The 24,676-nt window shown below is 44.0% G+C and overlaps 2 protein-coding genes across 1 annotated transcript; both read right to left on the bottom strand.

Annotated features, from left to right (window-relative positions):
• The window catches only part of Erich1 (glutamate-rich 1), a gene marked incomplete at its 5' end in the record, with an annotated part of 52,793,804 nt that overhangs the window by 52,581,091 nt on the left and 188,037 nt on the right, over positions 1–24,676 (bottom strand).
• Msmo1 (methylsterol monooxygenase 1) lies at positions 1,386–18,608 on the bottom strand. The gene is given in 6 exon segments (NM_080886.1): positions 1,386–2,325; positions 3,450–3,604; positions 5,795–5,921; positions 6,913–7,061; positions 13,072–13,356; positions 18,553–18,608. Coding segments are annotated over 5 exon segments (882 nt in total). The 5' UTR covers positions 13,327–13,356; positions 18,553–18,608; the 3' UTR covers positions 1,386–2,129.

The raw sequence follows: 24,676 nt of genomic DNA, 5'->3' as shown, positions 1-24,676 counted from the left end.
CAGAGAGTTCCTGGCTGGCCAGCCAGGAGAGGGCAGCTAGCCATGGGGGACTAAGAGACCACCGGAGCTAGAGGATAGCTGGGGTAACATGGTGTGGTGCTACACTAGAACCAGTCGCTGCTGAGATAAAAAATACCCTATGGATGCCACATGGCCCTAAGGTGCCAGCTATAACCACTCTCATTCATTCTCATGACTCTTATCCCTAAAATAAAATGCATTCTTAGTATTTGTGAGGATGTCTAAGTAGATTACACTTCCTGTTTTATGAAAGAAGTTGATTAAATGTCAATGAAGCAGAAAACAATTTTTAAAAATCCTTTAAAAATACAAAACAAAAACAAAGAAAAAAAAAGAAATGAGAACATGCCTTTTAAGAGTATGGGAAATGCTCAGAGAATATCAGCTCATATTATGTAGTTTGGTGGAATCGCTGTTGTAGACTGCTTGTCTTGCATATACAAGTCTCTAGTTTTGATCTGCAGCATTGAGAAGAGAAAAAATAAGTGTGTGCTTTCGGCATGCACCAACTTATTCTTTTTCCACATTTGTTTATTTTAATTTATGAGTATACTGTAGCTGTCTTCAGACACACCAGAAGAGACATAGGATCTCATTATAGATGGTTGTGAGCCATCATATGGATGCTGGGAATTGAACTCAGGACATACTGGAAGAGCAGCCAGTGCTCTTAACTGCCGAGCCATCTCTCCAGCCCATGCACCAACTTATTTTAGCACACTTACCACCATTTATCACAGAAGTAGCTTTCCTCCCAGTTTTGTGTATTCCATAGGAATTCGAGTAAAAGGCAAAGATTAAAAAGAAACTTTACGGGTGATGTGAATACATGGGAGTACACACAAGTACATGGGAGGCAGATATGGAATAGAAGTTTAAAACAAATGTGGCCAAGCAGAGTGTGGTAGTTCATGTTTACAATGTCAGCAGCAGGAAGGCTGAGACAAGAGGATGTTAGCAAGGCCATCCTGGGCTACATAATAAAAACCTCTCCAAAACCATGCCTAGCTGGTCATGGTCAGGTAACTGAAGCAGGATTACAGATTCAAGGTCAACCTAAGATAGACAGAGTCTGTATGAAAAAGAAAAAAACCCAAAACCTAAGGACTGGGATATAGTGAGTGACCTACAACGTACTTCCTTATACCCGTTTGGAAATCCAATTAAGGCCAGCAAACTGTTCCCTAGGTCAATGGAGTTCCCCTTACAATCAGCCACCTGTGGACACAGTGCAGCCACCAGCAAAGCTCAGCAAGAAAAAAGGAACCATTCCTTCATTGTAAAACTTACTTTAATGATTTCTGTGCTTTTCCTTATAAGAATAAAACATGACAGCTAATCTTCAATGCTGAAAACCAGAGGATCGGACAAAAATCACATTTATTTCACCAGCTCTGACAGGTGCAGATAGAGAATTCACAAAGCTCCGAGACCACCTGACATACAAAGACAAGGGGGTGGACATCAGAAGTGGGGCTCCTCAATTTAAAAATGCCCCAAGTAACTTGAAAGTCGTTAAGTTATAGTATTCTATGTACATCACGTAGGAAATGAGCCAATTTACAAGATGCTGATAAAGATACTACAATCAAACAATCCTTCACAGAAAGAATAGTCCTGAACTGGTCAACCGCAGACCAGGGGGGTTTCAGTCACTCGATCACCAGCTGATATATTCACTTTGTGATATTTTCATTTCAAGTCAATTCTAAAAAACACCATGACTTAAACTCGAAGGCAGACATTATTGTTGAGAATTTTCTGAAATGGCCAGTGTATGTAAAAAGGCTTAAAAGGCAACGTCAACTTCAGCCTCGGGTGGCGTGAAGTGGTGAGTTGTACATTAACACTTCCTCGGGTTCCTGAAACCTTTCGGTGAGGTTGGCAATATGGCCTTTAAAACCTCCTCCTGAAAACTGTACTTATGTATCTATTTCTTTGTTCCCACATTTACAGATCTTGGGTGTCGAGCAGAAGAGTTCTCATCCCGCAGAGTACTTAAAGGTTGTTAATGTTCCTATCACCAGCAGCCGAGTCACGTGCTTAGTTCTGCTCCCCAGAAGCAATGTTAGTTGCCAGCTGCAGTCAGGAGGGCGGAGAGCAGGTGCTCACTCAGACTTTTTCCCAAGCTTCTTCATCTTTTCAGTGTAGGCATGGTACTGGACATCCGTCCCAAAGATTCTGTCCCACCACGTGAAGGTGGAGGCGTAATTCCCAATGAAGTTCATGTGGTGGAAATCGTGATGCCGAGCCCCGGTATAAAAAGGGATGTAGTTCAACGGGTTGAGAGGGATATCATAACCACTGAAATGCAAAGGACGCAGGTTACTCACGAGACACATGCTGAATGAATGGAATTTTCATTAACAGTCACAGGCTCGTTAACAAGTAACAGTCATCTTTACCCACATTGTTCAATTCCACGATAAAAACTGGGCAGGGTGGGCAGCAGACACTCTAGCCCCAGTTTTTGGGAGGCTGAACAGAAGGACGGTCAGTATGTGGCCACCCTGAGTTACAAGTGAATTGCAGGTCAGCATGGGCTTTGAGGCCCCAGCTGGAAGGACAACAACACAACCACAGCAGAACTTACAGAAAACAGTACCTGGTAGGGAACCTGACAACCTTAAAAGATAATGGAAATCTGACACCAGGGAACGAAAGGTGAAGTGCATAACACTACTTGTGGTAAGGAAAGGTTGTGTGGAATTAGCATCAAGTATCTTAAAAGTTAAAATGCTACTGTGCTGTTTAAGTTGGGAGAATAAATGACTTCAAAAAGAATCTTGTTTGGTCTCCTCTCTGTAATCTTGGTATCTAAAATTGGCTATAACTCTTTATCCTGTCTCCAGTCTGTGGGAAGGAAGCATCTAAAACATGTATATATTGCAAGCAGTGGCTTCCCTAAGTGCAGGGTTTAGTCAGCCCTACCCAGAGACCAGCAACGACCTAGCATGGCAGAGGCTCCAGGCTTCAATGCTCGCTTGGGACTGGGCTCACTGCAGCACTCAGCACTTTGCTTGACAAGACACAAGATGTACGCTGTTGTCACGCAGTGCATCAGTCCATAACAACACCTATTGCTTGAACTCTTACTCAGTGATTATGGTCCTCTGCTAAAATATAACATGGGAGATGGCTGTGCTTAAAGTACTTGTCATGCAGGCCCTGAGGATTGGAGCGCAGGTCTCCAGAAACCCACAGAACAGCTGGGTGGCCAGCCTGTAATTTAAGTCTCAAAAGGCAGGGATGGGATAGCCACAGATACAAGCTGGCTAGCAAGTTTTGGGTTTGACTGAGAAACCCTGCCTAGATCATGTTTATATATACCCCCACACATAAAAACATGTGTTCACACACACAAGCACACCAACACACACAGAAAATAGGAAAATGATGCCTTTTACCTGAACAAAAGCATCACTCACCTGTGCACATCGATGGTTTCTAGCAAACGCATGGTCACCCATGCCCACAGAAGAATTACATGATCACACAAAAGCACAATTCCAATGAAAAATCCAGTCCCAAGAATTAGGGTTTCCAAGGGATGTGCATATTCTGCTTCGATTCCAAATGGAGCCTAAGACACAGAGTAAGAATTTCTTACTGTGTTGTGATGGTATCCATGTGTCAGCCTGCTAGTGCCCAGCTGTGCTGCGGTGTGGGCCCAGCTGTGCTGCGGTGTGGGTCCAGCTGTGCTGTGGTGTGGGCCCAGCTGTGCTGCAGTGTGGGTCCAGGTGTGCTGTGGTGTGGCCAGTATCTGAACCAGCACGCTGTATTCTCCACTTAGGCAGTCAGAGGTCTCAAGAGCAAGAATGAGGCTTCCCAAGGAAGAAGGGATTCGCATGACAGCTACAGAGCCCATGCCTCACTTTCCAGCTTTTTTCTCTGCAACCCTTGGACCTCATACTGAAAAACCAATGTTTTTCTTTTTGAGACAGGATCTAGATAGCTGAAGCTGGCCTTGAACTCACGATATCCCTGTCTTAGCTTACGTGTTGGGATTATAGGTACATATTTCCAGACTTCAAGTAAACCTATATTCATATTAGCTTTGTGTTGATTTTCTCAGGAGAATCCTAATTATTCAATTTACACATAGTTCTATAAAATTATATTGTTTGTATAGGTAATGATGATAGACGAGCTATACATATACAAATGACAGTAACAGTTCTCAGCATATTTCTTACCAGTGAAAAGGTCTAATGATATGAATGTCTTAGTATTATCTCTTATCTAACTTCAACTCTAATTAAACACTTATTTACCTATTTGTGTGTGTGTGTGTGTGTGTGTGTGTGTGTGTGTGTGTGAGTGTGTGTGTGTGTACACTCAGGTCAAAGGTCACCCCTTAGGAGTCAGTTTTCTTACCACTTTGTGGGATTCAGGGATCAAACTCAAGTCACTAGGCCCTTAGCTCTTAATACTTATAAATCTGTACCACAAGGGGACACCTATACATGCACACACAGTAGGCCAGCCCCAATCATGATTTTGTTTTCCCAGGTTACATTTACCCTAGATTAACTACTGTCCTAAAGTACTAAGTGGAGACACTTGAGAAATGTTTTAAATTATGCATCGTTCTGTGTAATGTCCTATCAGTCTCAGCCCTCCCAATGAGACTTCTGTCCAGGGTTTATATCTTGAACACACTGCCTGCCCCGTAATCACTTTTAGCTGTCTTATTTAGCATGGTATCTTATCTGTGCTTTCAGGTATCCACTGATCTACAGGAAAGGAACTTGCCTTAAAAACTAAATATCTCATCTGAAAATGTACTGCACCTGACGAATTGCTTTAGTTTAAATAGTAAGTGCTTATTGCTTATTAATCTCACTTATGTAAACCTAGTATTACTATTCCCACCTCCAATCTGCCAGGCATCTATCAGGACGTCCTGATAGATGAGAGTGATGAGAGAATGAGAATCAGAACTACTCTGTGTAAGTCTTCAAAGTCTCCCTTTACCATGAATCATATAGAGATCTACCTTTAATTACAGGTATGTGTGCATGTGTGCACATGAGAACAGGTGCCTGTGACTATGAGTGGCCTAATAGAGGTGCTAGGAATTGAGCTCCAATCTTCTTCAAGAAGATAACCATCAGTTATCTCTCCAGGTCCCGCCATGACTGTTTGACACTGAAGGAAATCATTAGGCATGGCTCTGTATGTACATGCACATCATGTTATGCCAATAGGAAAGAAATAAAGAGGACCGAGAGCTGGCTCAGGGCGTAAGGATGGGTGAAGATGCTTGCTATGCCAGCCTGCAGTTGTTTTTGATCTCTAAAGCCTTCTGAAGTGGAAGGGAGAGCGCTGGAAAGATAGGCTGGTGGTTAAAAGCACCTGCTCTCCTACAAGAGGATACAGGTTCAGTTCTCAGGATCCATATTGGGTAACACCAATTGCCTCTAACTCCAGATCCAGGATATATAACACCTTCTTCTGACTCGAAGAGCATTTGAACACGGGATGAACACTCATATACTCAAGTGCATATATATATATATATATATATATATATATATATATATATATATATATATGAGTTGACTCCACAAAGTTGTCCTCTGACCCTACATGTATCCTACCCACCAAGTCCTGTGTGTGCATGCTCATACATACACACATAATAAAACTCAAAAAAGGGAAAAAAAGAAGACATGAGACAAAATACTACTGATAGCTCTTAAAATGCCCAAACAATAAACGAGGTTTTCCCACTTCAGTAGAAAAAGCCTGGACTGGGACTCTAACATACCTGGAACTCGTGATGGACTTTATGAATGTATTTATAAATCCTCTTGTGGTGAAGGAGTCTGTGCAGGAAATAGTGCCAGGTATCCTCGATGACTGCACAGCCCAAACACCTTGCCAAAGTGAAATACCTGGGAAAGGCAGACAGCAATGAGCACAAAGTAACCGAGATTAGGATGCTGCTCGGACATTAAACCTGGTCCCCGTCAGTAGACCTTTTGATTGGTAAGAAATCGACCTGCATCTATTACCCATCAAATTCTCCCAGCTTCAAGAGAGCTGAGCTGGGGGTGGTGGCTCACACCTTTAAATCCAGCCCTTGGGAGGCAGAGGCAGAGGCAGGTAGACCTCCCTCTATGAGTTTGAGGACAGCCTGGGCTCCAACCCAGCCAGGGACACACAGTGAGACTTGGCAGATGAGGCGACATGTTCCAACGTGAAGGGGAGGTTAAGGAGTGTCAACCCATTTCTATTAGATTTATGCTGCCAAAGACCTGGGTACAAACCCAGTTTAAAAACCAGTCTGAAGTTAACAGTAAAGCCGTTGCTTTATCCATCACAGAAATACTTAACTTAAATGAGATAATGAAAAATAATTTATTATATAAATATGCTCCACCATATTATTTAAATACTGAAATATTTAGTAGTAGGAAGTCTTTGTAATCCCCTCATGTAATTATCTCTAGATTTCTCACAATAGCTAACAACATACACGATGTGTAACCATTGTACTGTTGTTTAGCGAATAACAAAAAAACATTTACATGGTGCAGAAAGAATTCAACTTTATTTATTTATTTATTTTTTTTTGAGACAAGACCTCATTATATCTGAGGCAGGCTATGGACGAGCTGTGTAGCCCAGGAGGAGTCTGCAGCTTCAGGTCTACCCACCTTCATTCACCTCCCGAGTGAGGGGACCACAGGTGTGTGCTACCACATCCTGTTTAAAAGATTCATTCCAAACAGCGCTCCTAGGTTCTGGTACATGTATATTCAGTTATATCAGGACATAATAAATTTCAGGGTATTACCCAAATGGAGAGGATAAACATTAAGCAAAATGTAATTAAAACATAAGCCATGAATGAATATGAATGTCAAATGATCACTGACATACCATCTTGGCATTCTTTCCCAATCATAAGGAATATTGAAAAACTCTGTAAAATAGTATGTTCCACAAATCAGAGGCAACTGGATAAAAAAATGATTAAACAGAATTCCTTTCAAACACTTCCACTGGCCTTCAAAGGTTTCTGGTTTATCCTATAAAAGAAAAAAAATCACAATATTTAAAAGTAGTCTGCTATCAGTGTATCAGCTGAACAGGTAGAAACAAATTCTTCAAAGTTTCTCTAATATGTATACAATCCTTCAGTCCTGTGCTGTGTTCAGTTTATATTGCGTGGCAAGTGATCTTATGATTACTTTAAACAGGTGTAAAAATTGTTGTTAACAAATATGGTGACAGGGACCCAAAACCAACGTAAGAAGCAACAGAAGAAGCTATCCAGGCTTGGCTGCCCATGGGACCCTGCAAAGAAGTTCGACAAGAAGTTCTGTTCCATTTACACTGAGTGCCCCATGGAAAGTCTGCACAAGTAGCAGCTGGGAGCTTTTATTACAATGGCACTCACTGGATCCAGTGTTCAGTGGTATTCATCTGCAGAAATAAGTACCTTCTGTATACACATGGTGGCAGAGCTATGAGAACTTCATGTTCAAGACAAAAAGGGATGTGAGAGTCTGTTCTTAAAATCTCAAGACCTCCTGATGTGTGTACACACAAAATACAAACAATAAAATACATACAAAACAAAACAAAAATGAATCCTTAATCTAAGAATCAACCTTATAGGCTTGGGCTAAAATACTGAACTAATTAAGCAGCTGATGCTCATGGTGACATCAGTTTCCTTAGCAATAAAACAAGTGAATGACACACAGTAGCTTTAGACTGCATTTGTATTTCTGAATCTTTGACCCCACTTTAATCCTCAAGTCTATGAAACTCAGGCTTATCTGTGATGGCATCTTTAGTTTCCTAGGTAGGTTTACGTAGAAAGATAACCAAACTGGGGGCGAGGGATGGTGGTGGAAAGAGAATAGCAGAAAATGGCACCAACCTTATGTGAGACCCGGGCTTCCTTAGTGTGGGACTAGAATAATCAACTACTATTATTCTACTATTACAACGAATAAAACTGCAGGCTCTGTTGTTTATATGATATGTGCAAGCCGGCTAGGATGACACTTAAATGTATGCCTAGCTTACAGTTAAATACCTGAGCTGACCAGTTCTTACTTAATATGCACATCTGTACCCCAGTATGAAGGGATAACCCCACTGGGGCCATGGACTTCAGAGATATTTTACTTACACTTCTCTTGTGAGGAAAAAATCAAAATGTGATTTTGCTTTTATTTTCCTTAAGAAACAATCCCAGCCAGGTCTGTTTCACTTGGCACACACACCAACCTTCCTCTAACTCACAAGCACGTGAATTACTGTCCAGTTGTGTAGTCACTTCGAAGTGGAAAGCGCTTAGTGCTGTGTACACACATTTTATGTGTATGGGTCTTTTGCCTCCATGTATGTGCACCAGGTATATACCTGGTGCCCCAGGGGCTGGAAGAGGGCATTAGATCCCCTGGAACTGGAGCTACAGACCTCTGTGAGCTGCCATGCGGGTTGTCTGGGAAAGCAGCCAGTGTTCGTAACCACGGAGCCATCGTTCTAGCCTTTTCTCACTTCTTTTTGTTTTGTTTTTGGTTAGGGAGGGGGTGTGCAATATTTTTTGAGTCAGCCTCTTATGTATCTTATGGCCTCAACCTGATCCTCCTGCCTCGGCTCAAACACTAGGATCACATGTGTATACCACACCTCATGTGGAGGCAGCGGTAATTTTTTTTTTTTACTAAATGGAGAGAAAATTGAAGCAGTCCCACTAAAATCCGGGACTAGACAAGGCTGCCCACTCTCTCCCTACTTATTCAATATAGTTCTTGAAGTTCTAGCCAGAGCAATCAGACAACAAAAGGAGATCAAGGGGATACAGATCGGAAAAGAAGAGGTCAAAATATCACTATTTGCAGATGACATGATAGTATATTTAAGTGATCCCAAAAGTTCCACCAGAGAACTACTAAAGCTGATAAACAACTTCAGCAAAGTGGCTGGGTATAAAATTAACTCAAATAAATCAGTTGCCTTCCTCTATACAAAAGAGAAACAAGCCGAGAAAGAAATTAGGGAAACGACACCTTTCATAATAGACCCAAATAATATAAAGTACCTCGGTGTGACTTTAACCAAGCAAGTAAAAGATCTGTACAATAAAAACTTCAAGACACTGAAGAAAGAAATTGAAGAAGACCTCAGAAGATGGAAAGATCTCCCATGCTCATGGATTGGCAGGATTAATATAGTAAAAATGGCCATTTTACCAAAAGCAATCTACAGATTCAATGCAATCCCCATCAAAATACCAATCCAATTCTTCAAAGAGTTAGACAGAACAATTTGCAAATTCATCTGGAATAACAAAAAACCCAGGATAGCTAAAGCTATCCTCAACAATAAAAGGACGTCAGGGGGAATCACTATCCCAGAACTCAAGCAGTATTACAGAGCAATAGTGATAAAAACTGCATGGTATTGGTACAGAGACAGACAGATAGACCAATGGAATAGAATTGAAGACCCAGAAAGGAACGCACAACCTATGGTCACTTGATTTTTGACAAAGGAGCCAAAACCATCCAATGGAAAAAAGATAGCATTTTCAGCAAATGGTGCTGGTTCTACTGGAGGGCAACATGTAGAAGAATGCAGATCGATCCATCCTTATCACCCTGTACAAAGCTTAAGTCCAAGTGGATCAAGGACCTCCACATCAAACCAGACACACTCAAACTAATAGAAGAAAAACTAGGGAAGCATCTGGAACACATGGGCACTGGAAAAAATTTCCTAAACAAAACACCAATGGCTTACGCTCTAAGATCAAGAATCGACAAATGGGATCTCATAAAACTGCAAAGCTTCTGTAAGGCAAAGGACACTGTGGTTAGGACAAAACGGCAACCAACAGATTGGGAAAAGATCTTTACCAATCCTACAAGAGATAGAGGCCTTATATCCAAAATATACAAAGAACTCAAGAAGTTAGACCGCAGGGAAACAACCCTATTAAAAAATGGGGTTCAGAGCTAAACAAAGAATTCACAGCTGAGGAATGCCGAATGGCTGAGAAACACCTAAAGAAATGTTCAACATCTTTAGTCATAAGGGAAATGCAAATCAAAACAACCCTGAGATTTCACCTCACACCAGTGAGAATGGCTAAGATCAAAAACTCAGGTGACAGCAGATGCTGGCGAGGATGTGGAGAAAGAGGAACACTCCTCCATTGTTGGTGGGATTGCAGACTGGTACAACCATTCTGGAAATCAGTCTGGAGGTTCCTCAGAAAATTGGACATTGAACTGCCTGAGGATCCAGCTATACCTCTCTTGGGCATATACCCAAAAGATTCCTCAACATACAAAAGAGACACGTGCTCTACTATGTTCATCGCAGCCTTATTTATAATAGCCAGAAACTGGAAAGAACCCAGATGCCCTTCAACAGAGGAATGGATACAGAAAATGTGGTACATCTACACAATGGAATATTACTCAGCTATCAAAAACAACAAGTTTATGAAATTCGTAGGCAAATGGTTGGAACTGGAAAATATCATCCTGAGTGAGCTAACCCATTCACAGAAAGACATACATGGTATGCACTCATTGATAAGTGGCTATTAGCCCAAATGCTTGAATTACCCTAGATCCCTAGAACAAACGAAACTCAAGACGGATGATCAAAATGTGAATGCTTCACTCCTTCTTTAAATGAGGAAAAAGAATACCCTTGGCAGGGAAGGGAGAGGCAAAGATTAAAACAGAGACTGAAGGAACACCCATTCAGAGCCTGCCCCACATATGACCCATATATATACAGCCACCCAATTAGAGAAGACGGACGAAGCAAAGAAGTGCAGGCCTACAGGAACCGGATGTAGATCGCTCCTGAGAGACACAGCCAGAATACAGCAAATACAGAGGCGAATGCCAGCAGCAAACCACTGAACTGAGAATAGGCCCCCGTTGAAGGAATCAGAGAAAGAACTGGAAGAGCTTGAAGGGGCTCGAGACCCCAAAAGTACAACAATGTCAAGCAACCAGAGCTTCCAGGGACTAAGCCACTACCTAAAGACTATACATGGACTGACCCTGGACTCTGACCCCATAGGTAGCAATGAATATCCTAGTAAGAGCACCAGTGGAAGGGGAAGCCCTGGGTCCTGCTAAGACTGAACCCCCAGTGAACTAGACTATGGGGGGAGGGCGGCAATGGGGGGAGGGTTGGGAGGGGAACACCCATAAGGAAAGGGAGGGGGGAGGGGGATGTTTGCCCGGAAACCGGGAAAGGGAATAACACTTGAAATGTATATAAGAAATACTCAAGTTAATAAAAAAAAAAAAAAGTGTTCTACGTGTTAATATAATTCTTGAGTGTGTTATCTTCGGCTTTCTAAAGCACAGAAAAAAAGACATGAATCATTTTGTATACATTTCAATCACAGCATGTGGGTCACATTTCACGAACAGAAGCAGCCTCTGCCATTTTTTTTCCATTTAATTAACTGTGCCATGGGGATGGGAGGATACAAGCCGGGGTCTGTCTGCCTTTCCTTTGTTTTGCTTTACTCTGTACTGTTGCTGTCTTGGACACAGCTCTCACTAAGTGGCCTGACTGACCAGACTGCCTTCACCTCACTGAGATTCTACTGCCTCCGCCCGGCTCTCGGTCTTGCCCAGGCTGGCAAACCTCTACTATGCAGCTACAAGCTTTACTTTCTTCTCTTTATGTTAGGAGTTTGTATTGATTGGACATCACTACTTAAGTACTGAAAAATTCACAGCCTGGAGTTTGGTGGCGTGAAACTGGCGGGATGCTAGTCAGCCTTTCGTTAGGTGGAACCAATTAGGGTGTGGGTTTCGTGGTTTCTGTACATGTGCTTGTGCTGACTATTCTAGGCTAGCACGCCCACATGGACTACATCCTCAGCCTGGTTTATTCTTTTCTCCTGCCATGCTTCCTTTGAAGGCCACCCACACACCCTGAGTGCAAACAGCTCTCCTCTGGAAAGGGTACCAGCACCTATGACCAAGCAGTCACTATAGAGTGCAGCGGAGGAAGAAAGGAGGAGGAAGGAAGGATGCTTGGTAGACACATGGTGACTCAGCCTTACTTCTCAATGAATCAGTGGTGACACACAATGGCCAGACTCACTTCAGTGACTCAGAATTCATGGCACTCTGAGTTGTTTCTCAGCTCTGGTCCTTTCATCAAAAGCACCTTGGAAATGTTCTGACTTTGACAAAGGCTGACAGCAGCCTCTGGGCTGCCTCTCTGTTTTATTCCCTTTCCCTTTTCTCCTCTTGGCCTAGAGTCCAACGTACCCCAATGCCTAGGTTAGCTGCGTTGGAACCAGTGTGAGCTTTTCCTTACAGTGACTCACTGGGAGAGGCTGCAAAGCCAAGAGACTGAGGAGACATGACCTGCACACCCAGAGAACCAGACGAATGCTCAATGCTCAATATCTACTTTTGCCACTGCTGTGTGCCTGAGTTTAGCTGATTATGATTGGTTAGATTACCCAATGGTGGCATTTATAAAAAGTTCTTGGTAGTTGGTGACTGTCCGTGCCAGGTGGGGATAGAAAAAAATATAGGCGGGCCGATGGTTAAATCCAGGGCTGTGAGCATGCTGAAATGCATACAATACACCTGCCAGCTACTTTGAAAATCAGAATTTATGAACCGCAATTAGAGAAGCCTTACAGCTTCGTAAAGCCCACTTTTACAGACAATTCTTTGAAACACCACCAATTACAACCCACAGGTACTGTGAACAGACTGCCACCTAGCAGCACAAGGCACAAGCATTCTCAAGGTTAGCATAAACACACACTGGTGCTCACAAGACTGTGAAAGGAAAAACACCAGAACGCCCCATGAAGCAGTTTAACTGGGGATAGTTGGTGGAATGGCCACACATTACTGGGTTAAATAAAACATATCATGAACATTAACTTCCCTATGACCTTAAGCTATGCAAGCAGCTTCAGTTATTTCTACTGAACAGCACTGTTGTGTCTCTCAAAGCTCAATGTTCTCGGAAAACACCAATTACAGCATTTGGTCACAAGCCCATCATACTCACCTTTTGAATCTTGTACTTTCTCATGAAAGGTATAAACTGGAATAGAAAGCCAGGTAAAGAGAACAGGAAATAGATCGTCTCATGAACGATCAGGGAGCCCCAGGTTGCGATCTGGAACTTTGTATAGTTGTCCAACATGTAGACCCAAGCATTCTTAAAGGGTTCCTGCAGAGGATTCTCAGGCAGCAGGGAATCTACGTAGTCCACAGCCAGGGATGCGGAGCTGAAGAGGCCAACACTTTTGTTCATGGCCATTTTCAAATCTCTGCAAGGGGCCTTTTATTCCTATAGTAAGTAAACAGATACACAACATAAAACATTGACCGAATACTATTACCATCTCCATTTGTAGACACTACGTTAAAAACTAAATGCTCCTTTCTATCGCAACATCTCAAAGAACAGTGGGAAGGGAATTCCGAGCTAACTTTAAAGAGATTTTCAAACTAACATTAGGCTTGGACTGTCAAGGCTCAGTGGGCATTTGCCACTCAAGTTACTGAGTTTAATCCCTGGAACCCAAGTAAAGACAGACAGAACTCACTCTACAAAACTATCTTCTGATTTACACACATGCCCGCACACATATGCACACAGCTTAAAATCCAAAAGAAACCAAGAAATTTGCCCAAAGTGACTGTGTAAACGTTCTGCCAGGAACAAACAGTCCTCAGTACTTGTCAGCAAGGCCTGAGATCAAATGTGAAATGACAAAAAGCATCCCAACACGTGATAAAAAAGGGACAGAGGGTGCTTTAGAAAAATCTGGTGGAAACAATATTAAAGGCCATTCATAGGCAGTTCATAGAACAATAAAGCTAAACGGTCCCCCACAGCCCACAGGTTCAGTTAGGGGCCGGGGGAGATGGCTCCTACATAGTGCCTGATGACTGAGCACAAGGAGTGGCTTCAGATCCCCTGCTCCCACATAAAAGCTAGGTATAGCAGTGGGCATCTGCAAAGCTAGGTCTGTAGCCCCAGCATCATATTGAGGAGCTCCAGGTTCAGTGAGAGAGCCACCTGAAAAAAATAAGGTACAGAGCAAGTGAGAGAAACAGCCCAGGTTGACCTGTAGCCTCCCCTTGTAGGCAAGCAAGCCCATACAAACCAAGAAATTTCCTTCCCCCATGGAAGATACTTTTGCCAAAATGGCAAACCTTTTACTATTCAACAATACCCATTGCTCAGGTCTGGTGTGCAAAGGGGAATTATCTACTCTGTTGGCTTAGGACAAATCAATTTATCATTTGCAAAACAAATAAACAAACAAAACCCCAGCAGTATTGCTGTAATCCAGAAATAACTATCTCTTAACTTGTGTGTGGAAGACAAACACGACAAGCTAGAGGGAAGCATGGCTTCTAACCTGCATTACATGTATGATGTCAGTCCGCCCACCTGCCCACCCTAGCATGGCTTCTAACCTGCATTACATGTATGATGTCAGTCCGCCCACCTGCCCACCCTAGCATGGCTTCTAACCTGCATTACATGTATGATGTCAGTCCGCTCACCTGCCCACCCTATATACAATTAATAAAAATTAAATTAAACCCCAAAAGACACTTACAGAATAGCATGCATAGTAACAGCCAAACATGAGCACATAAACGCAAGTGCCTGGTTTTTATGTAACCCATGTACTTCCTCTGTACAGGGTCATATCATGCGTGTGTGCAGTACAGACACACAACCCAGAAAATGTACTGGGCAAACCTTTATATAGGGGTGGTCTGTGAAGTGACAGAAGGAAAACCTCCCTATTATACTTACTATACAATTTTAATTTCTCTTTCTTTCTCTTTTTCTTTTTTTTAATTTATTTACTTTATTTATAGATGGTTGTGAGCCACCATGTGGCTGCTGGGATTTGAACTCAGGACTTCTGGAAGAGCAGTCAGTGCTCTTAACCACTGAGCCATCTCTCCAGCCCCCATCTTTTTTTTTTTTTTTTTTTATTTTGAGACAAGGTTTCTCTGCATAGCCCTGGCTGTCCCGGAACTCACTTTGCAGACCAGGCTGCCCCTGAAAGCAGAGATCCACTTCCCTCTGTCTTCTGAGTTCTTGAGGTACCATACCCAGCTTAATTTTAATAATTTTAATCTCTTAAAGGAGAACATACGGTTCCTATTTAATAAGTGTTAGTCTAACCAGTCACCCACCAGTCAAGCATGACGAGTTTCATCGTGAATCTCACTTTTGTGAAAATATGTTTGTCATTTATGAATTGATGGACCATTCCATAAAAACACAGAACAAGACAAAACAAAACAAAACATATTTTAGGGCTTAGTTGGTAAAGAGCATGGCTAATGCACAAAGCCGTGGTTCCATTTCTAACATCACACAGACAGGGTATAGTATATGTATGATCCAGCACTCTGGAAGCAGAGGCAGGAGGATCAAAGTGCAAGTGACTCTTAGTTATAACATACTAAGTTCGATGCCAGCCAAGGATCCAGGATATATAATCTCAAATACAATAGTGTTTTCATAGCCTTAGAAGAGTTAACAATAGGCACTTCTAGAATGCTCTATCACTTCTCCAACTGATCTCTTATCCTAGTCTATGTGACAGAGGCTAGGAAGGTAAATCACCTCTCAGACCTCCAAACTCCCTCCTGTCCCACCCCTTATCCTCCCATACCTGCTGGCCTCACAGGTTGTCCTCATTCTCTCCAAGAATAAGTCTTCCTGTGTTCTTTTGGCTTCACTTTGTCCTGTGCTGTGTTGTTTTGCGTTTCTAGATAGGGTTTCTCTGAGTAGCCCTGGTTGTCCTGGAACCCACTTAATGGAAGAGGCTAGCCTTGAACTCATCAGCCTCTGCCTCCCTACTTCCCAAGTTTGTATCTTACCAGGATATGACTCTCCTTTATCCTTTTTCATTTCATGTCCTTCATTGTAAAAATACATGCGTGGGCTGGAGACTGGGGTCAGCGGTGAACAGCACTGGCTGCTCTTGCAAAGGACCCAGGTTCAGTTCCCAGCACTTGCATGGTAGCTCGCAACCATATATAGCTCTAGTTCCAAAGGATCTGGCACCTTCTCCTCTACCCAAGGGTATCAAGCTTCCACAGACAGAGATGCAGGTACACACTCAGTATACACAAAACAACGAACTTTAAGTTAATAGTAATAAAATAAAAACACATTTGAATCTGCTTTTCCAGAGAAAAACTTCCCTACCCCATCATTCACGAGGCTGAAATGGGAAGATGGTGTGTTTCAGGCCAACTTGGCTCCTATGAGACACTGTCTAGGAAAAGAGTGGGAAAGGAAGGGAAGGGGTGGGGGCAGAAAAAAAATTCCTAATCTCTGTCATCTTTTCCAGGCCACTGCACCCTTCTTAAAAAGAAAGTCTAGATTAAAAGTGCCACCCTTCACCCACAATGGTCTCCTACCATGGGCTCCCCATCCACACGAAGATATTATCAACCATCCACTACAAAGTTACAAAACGCACCACTATCACTCCAATCTCCACTTTCCATCCCGGGGTCATTACCAAATCTGACCATGACCAAAGGCACACCCACTTCCTTGGTCCATGCCCCAGATCCTGTGGGATGATAGAATCCTGAGCCATAATTCTATCAGGGGAAAAAAATATCTCAACAATAATTCACTGAGAAACCCCAATAAACAGGACATGTTCAGTACTGAACATAAGACCTGGCACACAGCACCTAAAGTAAGCTAACAATTATTGAGCACCTTCTGCATACTCAGTATATGCTGCCACTTTAAGCTAAACCCTTGCCTCGCCATGGTGAGGTGGAAGAACTTCTATGAGCTTGGTTCTCAATGATGAGCTGGGTTTGGGATGAAAACTGACCTGTCCAAAGCTGCACAGATGCTGAGTGGAAGAGAGTGGCTTGCCCAGGCCTCCTGAAGAGGCTCTACTCACACTGGCCCCATGATCTCCCTTCCCATTGTTTTCTATTCTCATCAGTATGTTCAACATATTCTTTAAAAAAAAAAATCACGAAGTGCCCCTGGTATCAAATCCAATATTCTTCAGAACTTATTTCATTTGACCCATCTGGATGGTGAGATCTCTCTCCGTGTCTCTCTGTCTCTGTCTCTCTCAAGATGAAGGCTTTAGTCCAAGTTGGGCTTAAAATTATGCAAGGATGACCTTGAACTCCTGATCCCCCTGCCTCCACTGAGATTACAAGTATTCGCCCACACACCCAGCAACAATCAAGATTCCACATTTCTCCACTTGGCATTCTTCCTAGTCTCATGGAATTCACATAGATCCCCTCTAGCAAATGACTGGCTATGATATGTTGTTACTGTGCTGCCCCTACCCCCCTCCTGGAGGTCCCAGAACATCACAAACCAATGTGACATGTAGGATACAAGGAAGATTATAGAGCTATGAGGACAGAGAGGCCCAGGGTTTCCAGGCAGAAGCACTTTCTACACGGAGACCTAGACATGACACTGGAGAGACCAGGTTACAACAGAGGGGCCCTGGTTTAAGAACATGCTGCTATCCATCATCTGCAACTCCTATCCTGACCTAGGTTCTGATTACCCAAGAGGCTGATGGCCATCTCCACTCAAAGACAGTTTTGATTTGGGCCAAACTTCAGGGCATCCTAAGAGCATCAAGTGCCCCTCCCAAAAACCCTTTAATACCTAACTTGGGGAACTTCATCACCTCCAAAGCAAGGGTTCTAGTCTCTAACTCGGCACCCTCAACCAAGTCTCCCAACTTCCAGAGAATGTTGAGACAGAGTTCAGTTACCCCGAGCTCACGCTCTGTAATGAGGGGAGGAAAATGGGTATGTAGTTAAACAAAGTGTCAGACAGAGAAAGTGATCCAACCGGGCAGGAGAAAGCAGGCTTTGTTGAAATGAATATCCTGCCTCCTCAGCTATGAACAGTCGGCTCGCCTGGAAATCCGATCTGAATCAGGTGGACTAGATCCTCGGATTTAAAAAAAAAAGGGGGGGGTGGGAGATGAAAGAAATGTATTCGTAGTTTAACTGACAATCCCAGTCCCTCTTTTGGCACTGCAGCTTAGATAAGCCTTAGGCAGTGTCAGGATCCATCTAAACATAAGTTACAACTTCACGGTTCAAGCAGGGGTTGCTGTCCTACGGGTGAAGACTAGACCACTCGTCCATGCACCCCTCTCTCACATGGAACCACATCCTTCGGTACCTCTGAGACACCTTCCCAGATGCACAAACACAGAGCGCACCCTATGACCCCCACGTGGTGATGGCTTTTTATAAAAAGTTGTTAAGACTTAAGTCAACGATCCAGACTCCAGGAGATTGCAAACTCTTTAAAGGGCAGGAAGTGTTGGCATTCCAGTTCCATCACTTGAGAACCTTGCCTCCTTGCCCGGAGTCTTGCACGGCTGGGCTCCTTCCCACCGCATCCTTACGGGCCTTGGCCCGACCCCACCCCGCCGGTCCCCTTCTCAGCCGCCCTCCACCCGGCTCGGGCTAGAGAGCTCCTTACCTGGTGCCCCGCGATTGACAGCGGTCTCGGCGCAAGACCGGGCAGGTGCAGCGGCCTTCTCACTACCTCCATCGGCTCGGGGCGGGGCCCGGAGGCCGTGACCGGGTGCTCCTGTCGTAATTGGTCCGCCCCACTCCCGCCCTGCCCTCGCCGTGCAGCGATTGGTCCGCGCCGAGGCCGGACAGCGTGTGACTCACGTCAACGAACCCCTGGCGGCGTCTGCCATTGGCTGCGCGGATGGAGTGAGGATAGTGAGACCCGCGCGGCCAGCCAGTCGATCGCGCGGCAGCGCAGCTGGAGGCGGGGCGGCGCGGGCGCGCGTGACGGCGTGACGGGGCGGGGCAGCCACAAACCAGGCGTCGCCTTGGCAACCAAGCTGCGGGTTCCTAGGCTGCTCAGTGCTGTGGGCCGACTGGGTAGCATCTTGCTACCCACATTGGTTTGGCTTCATCCAGAACCCTGGAGGGAAAAGTAGTATAAATGTTTTAAAGACTATTTTGAGCTTTTGCTCTTGCTTTCCTGTGGTTTATTCTGGATTTCGGTCTTTCTTGAGATAGGTCTCATGTACGGTCTGGCCTTTGAACTAGATATGTAACCTAAGGATGGCCTTGACCTCTAATCCTCCTGCCTTGTATCATCCATCTTGCTTCTCACGTCCTTTAATAAGGGAAGCTTTTAAAAGTTTTATATTATTATTATTATTATATTATTATTATTATTAATACATTTAGTGTCTGTCCGTGTGTGTTCAAAAGGGGAGTTGGTTCTCCCCTTTTACTTTGTGGTTCTGAGGATTAACCTCAGAAGGTCAGGTTTATGCCTGGTCTGTACATGGACCATAGGGTACCAATGCAATGTACATCCTGCAATAGGTCTGAGAGAAAGTCGCCAGCATTCCCGTGTTGCGGGGGAGAGAACAAAACTCAGAGAGGCCGGCGGGAGGGGCAAGAGTCTGCTGAGGCCTTGACAAGGCTGCCCCGTGGTAGAGTTTATGCTTAGCATTCTAGAGGGCTGGGGTTGCACAAGTGGAAATTGGTTTTAAGTTATCTGTTCCCTGAGGTGTCAAGACCTGGACCTAAACCAGCAAATGAGCTGAGAATACCTAAGCCTGTGTACCTATTGTTGCCATGTGTGTGCCCAAAGACTACAGCTCTAGGCTTCTTTTATACCACTTATGAAAATCCTTTGTAGAGATGATGTGATAACAAGAAGCCAACCTTTTGCTTAAAGAAGGTGTCTTTTACAAAACTAAACCAACCAACAAAAAACAAAACAAAACAAAACAAACAAACAAAAGACCCAAGGCCATACATAGCCACCATGGTGGTGTAACCCAGGCACTTGGCAGGTAGAGCCAGGAGGATTAGAAATTCAAGATCAACTTTGTCTACATAATGTGTTCAAGGCCAATCAGGCTAACTGAGGAGGCCCTATCTCAAAATAAGAACAACCTCCCCAGACAAAACTAAATAAATAAAATAGAAATGATGGTATATGCCTGCAATCCCAGTGTTTGGGGTGTTGAAGCAGGAGGATTGTTCTGAGTATGAGACCAGCCTAGGGATATGACATGATTTTTATCTTTAAAATGGCCCTTTTTGGTTTTTGTTTTTGTTGTTGTTGTTTCGTTTTTTGAGACTGGGTCTCATTATGTAGATCTGGCCAGCCTTGAACAGAGATCCACCTGCCTCTGCCACCCTAGTGCTGGAATTAAGGACGTGCACTACCACACTCATTTACACATTGCACAAGGGTATCATGGAGGCTAGCCCTGCCCCCATCTACTCTCTGTAGACATTTTCATTGAAGTGCACACTGTGTGAAGGCCATCCTAGAGTTTCTAAGAGGGATATCATTGTCCCTCCCTTTCCTGCCTGGAACTGACAATCTTTCCTCCCCTTCAACTCTGAACAAGCTCCATTGATAAGTGTTTCTGGTGAATCCAGTGTACCTTACACTCCTGGCTATTATTCCATACCGTTAGCACACATATTCTTTATGAAGTGTGGAGGCAGGCAGGTCACCTCAAAGACGAAGAATGTGTCAGGTCGCACACATGTCTCATAGGGAAAGTGGGGTGCTTCATAAGCAATTCTTCCTCCAGCTATTAAGTGTGACCAGAGTTGCTCTCCCAGAACCAACTCTTCCTCCTGGGCAGTCTGAGACTGGTGATTGGCTGCTCTGGGGGTATAAGGCTGTAACTTTATAAAAAATTTTTATTGGTTACTTTATTTATACACATTTCAAATGTTGTGCCCCATCCCAGTGACCCCTGTACAGACCCTCTATCCCATCTCCCACCCCCTGCTTCTATAAGGGTGCTCCCCCATCCACCTACCCACTCCCACCTCAACACCCTGGCATCCCCCTATGCCGAGGCATCGAGCCTTCACAAGACCAAGGGCCTCCCTCCCACTGATGTCAGATGAGGCCATCCTTTGCTACATATGCAGCTAGAGCCATGGGTCCCTCCATGTGTGTTCTTTGGTTGGTGGTTTAGTCTCTGGGAACTCTGGGTCTGCTTGGTTGATATTGTTGTTCTTCCTATGGGGTTGCAAACCCCTTCAGCTCCTTCAGTTCTTCCCCTAACTCCTCCAGTGGGTTCCCTGAGCTCAGTCTGCTGGTTAGCTGCAAGTATCCTAAGGCTCTGCCAGAGCCTCTCAGGAGACATCCATATCAGGCCCCTGTCAGTAAGTGCTTCCTGGCATCTGCAATCGTGACTGGGTTTGGTGACTGCATGTGGCATGGATTCCCAGGTGGGGCAGTCTCTGGATGACCTAAGATCAAAAACTCAAGTGACAGGAGATATTGGCAAAGATGTGAAGAAAGAGGAACACTTCTCCATTGCTGGTGGGATTGCAAGCTGGTACAACCATTCTGGAAATCAGTCTGGTGGTTCTAGAAAATTGGACATAGTACTACCTGAGGACCCAGCTATACCTCTCCTGGGCATATATCCAAAAGATGCCCCATCATATAACAAAGACACATGCTCCACTGTGTTCATAGCAGCCTTATTTATAATAGCCAGAAGCTGGAAAGAACCCAGATGCCCTTCATCAGAGGAATGGATACAGAAAATGTGGTACATCTACACAATGAAGTACTACTCAGCTATCAAAAACAATGGCTTCATGAAACTCTTAGGCAAATGGATAGAACTAGAAAATGTCATCCTGAGTGAGGTAACCCAGTCACAAAAGAACACACATGGTATGCACTCACTGATAAGTGGATATTAGGAAAAAAGCCCAGAATACCCATGGTACAACTTACATACCATATGAAGCTCAAGAAGAAGGAAGATCAAAATGTGATGCCTCAGTCCTACTTAGAAGGGGGAACAAAATAATCACAGGACTTGGGAGGAAAAGAGGAGGGAGGGAAGGAGAATAAAGGGGGGCAAGATCAGGTGTGGGAGGAGATAGGTGAGATGTACAGAGAAACAGGAAATTGAACAGAGGTGTGTAGCGATGGGGGATGGGGAACTGGTGATAGTCAACAAAAGTCCCAGATGCCAGGAAAGCAAGAGGCTCCCAGGATCCAACTGGGATGACATCAGCTGCAATGCCCAGCAAAGAGGAGAGAGAACCTGTAGAGACCAGATCCAGGGGTTAAGCATGGCCCCCCGATTGTAGGATGGGGCCACTCAACCCTTTTCAAAATTTTAACCCAGAATTTCTCCTGTGTAAAGGAACTATAGGGACGAAGAGTGGAGCAGGGACTGAAGGAAAAGCTGGAAGTCTTAACCTCACTTCGGGACTGTTTCACCTGGCTATCCCAGCTCTAGATCCCCCTGCCTCTGTTGTCTGAGGCTGCAGATGTGACTGTGCTGGTCACACACTGTGGGGTCAGATTGAGCAGGTTTGCTATGTTTTAACAGCAGACACTTTGGCAAGTATGCTTGCTTAACAAATTCAGTAGGCTGGGAAGTAGAGCCCCAGCCCAGCATGTGTGAGATGTTGAAGAACAAGCCACAAGTCAAAAAGTGCTCAGGAAACATTGATGGATTCAGACGTAGCGTGAAACCCCAGAAGAACCATATATATTCCTGTGAACTGTTCCTAAACCTTGGAAATTTATGGCTAGTTAGAAGTGGAGATATGGTAGCCCAATTGGATTATTCTCCTGCAGAAAAGGATGAATACAGTGAAATGTAACCTATCTAGGGGTTCAGGCACAAAACAAACACTGTTTTCAAATCCTATGAAATTCTGTGACGTGACACTGCTCATTGTCTTAACTCTTGTCATAATAAAGTGAGAGTCAAAGCCTAAGAAATTTCTTAAAACTCACAATTGGCCCACATAGTATGGGATACCGGCCTGGTTTCTATGGGTTCAACACACTGGAGCCTTTCCTTTACACAGTGGAGAAGCCTAGGCATAGAGTCTAAGAAACCTGATTCCAATGTATTCTTCTATTCGGTCATGTAACCATCACTCCAAAATGAAGCACCAGCCATCATGGAGTCTGTAGAAGGCCAAGAGCAAATTGAAATAAGGCGTTCTTTGCACATACATGATCAGGCAGTTATGCAACGTGGAGGGTCAGGGCCTCATAGAAAAGGAGCAAGTTGTCTGGCAACACATACACCGCTGACCTCAACCTTAGACCTCTCTACCTTTAGCCAACAAATAGATCAAAGAGAAACCGGCAGTACAAACAGCTCCCTGGACAAACAGGTAAGTAGATCTGGCCTCACACTTCACTCAAGCCCTGCTTCCTTTTCTTTTTAAATAGTTTTTTTGGAATTACCTAATTTCCCCCTGCTCTTTCCTTCTTCCAACCCCTCCCATATACCCCTTCTTGTTTCTCTCAAGTTCATCACCTTAAAAAAAGACTTGTTTTATATATTCATAAATATAAAAATGCAGCCCACTCAGTCTGTATAGCGTTTGTATAGCGTTTGTATGTACGTCTTTAAGGATGAGCATCTGGTATTGTATAACCCAGTTAGGGTGGGGAGTGGGGATAGACTTTGAGGAAGTCTATTTCCCTTGATCTCCACAATCTTTAGTTGCCTATAGTTCTTTGTCTAAGTTGAGGCCTTCTACACTTTCCCTGTGTCATGTCAGCGTGTCTGTTGCTGTTGTCTTTATTATTCAAGTCTTGTGATGAGACTTCATGGGTCTTTTCTGACTCTTTAAGAGACACGATCTCACAGCAAACTCCCTGTTCTGCAAGTTCACACAATCTTCCCACCCGGTTCTGCAATGACCCCAAGCCTCACCTGCGAGAATCCTCGGTAGATGCATCTGTTGGGACAGAGGGCCACATTTTCTGGATTTTGATTAGTTGTGGTTTTCAGGAATGGTCTCTGCCACTTGGAAAAGGACGTTTTTTTGCTGAGGGGTAAAAACCACTTACTTCGGGAGAGGGCACTGCTTTCTTAGTAAAATTTCTATGAGCTTCTCTGCCTCAACTTCTGACCTCTTTCTTATACAGTAAGAGAACATTCAGGGAATTCTACTGTAAGTCAGGAGAAAAGCCAAACAACCCACTAGATATTGCCAACTGGGAAGATGAAGGTTGGAGTGGGGAGGGAGGTGTGTCCAAAGTCGCCTACTGTCAGCTAGGAATCCAGCGACTTACAAATGTTGGCAAGCAAGCTGGGACCAGAAAGCCAAGACAACTAGAACCAGAAAGCCAAGACAAAGGGCTGTTTGACAAGCCAAGTAGTTCATCTGTTATCCTAATAGCCTGAGGTTAAATTAAGAAACACAGAACAGTCGAGGACAGGATCCTTCCAGTCTCTCTAAGGCTGTCCCACAGCCCTCTGTACCCAAATTGTAGGTGTAACTTTGATAGACTCAGAGTTTAGAAGCATAGCGAATGAAATGTGGTTTTTCTTGGTCCCATCTCTGTCACTGTTCCCAAAGTTGTTCTCCATAAAGTCTGATTACCCAGGGAGCAAAGTTTGCTCACTCCTCAGTTTGCGATGAGACAGTTTAGGGTGTGGCCTAAGATGCCAGGAAGGCACCAGTCAGTCATCAGATTGATTGGATGATTAAAGGATCTTCTTGGCCCCATCCACACGGGAAAGGAGACATCAGGCAAGCCCGGTTAGAGTGGCTGAGACAGTGCTAGCTTTGAGAATGACAACTCTCTGCCTTACCTCAGA

This window comes from Rattus norvegicus, chromosome 16 (assembly GCF_021556685.1).
Source record: "Rattus norvegicus strain SHRSP/BbbUtx chromosome 16, alternate assembly SHRSP_T2T, whole genome shotgun sequence".
Classification (NCBI taxonomy): domain Eukaryota; kingdom Metazoa; phylum Chordata; class Mammalia; order Rodentia; family Muridae; genus Rattus; species Rattus norvegicus.
This window is presented reverse-complemented; position numbering and strand designations above follow the sequence as displayed.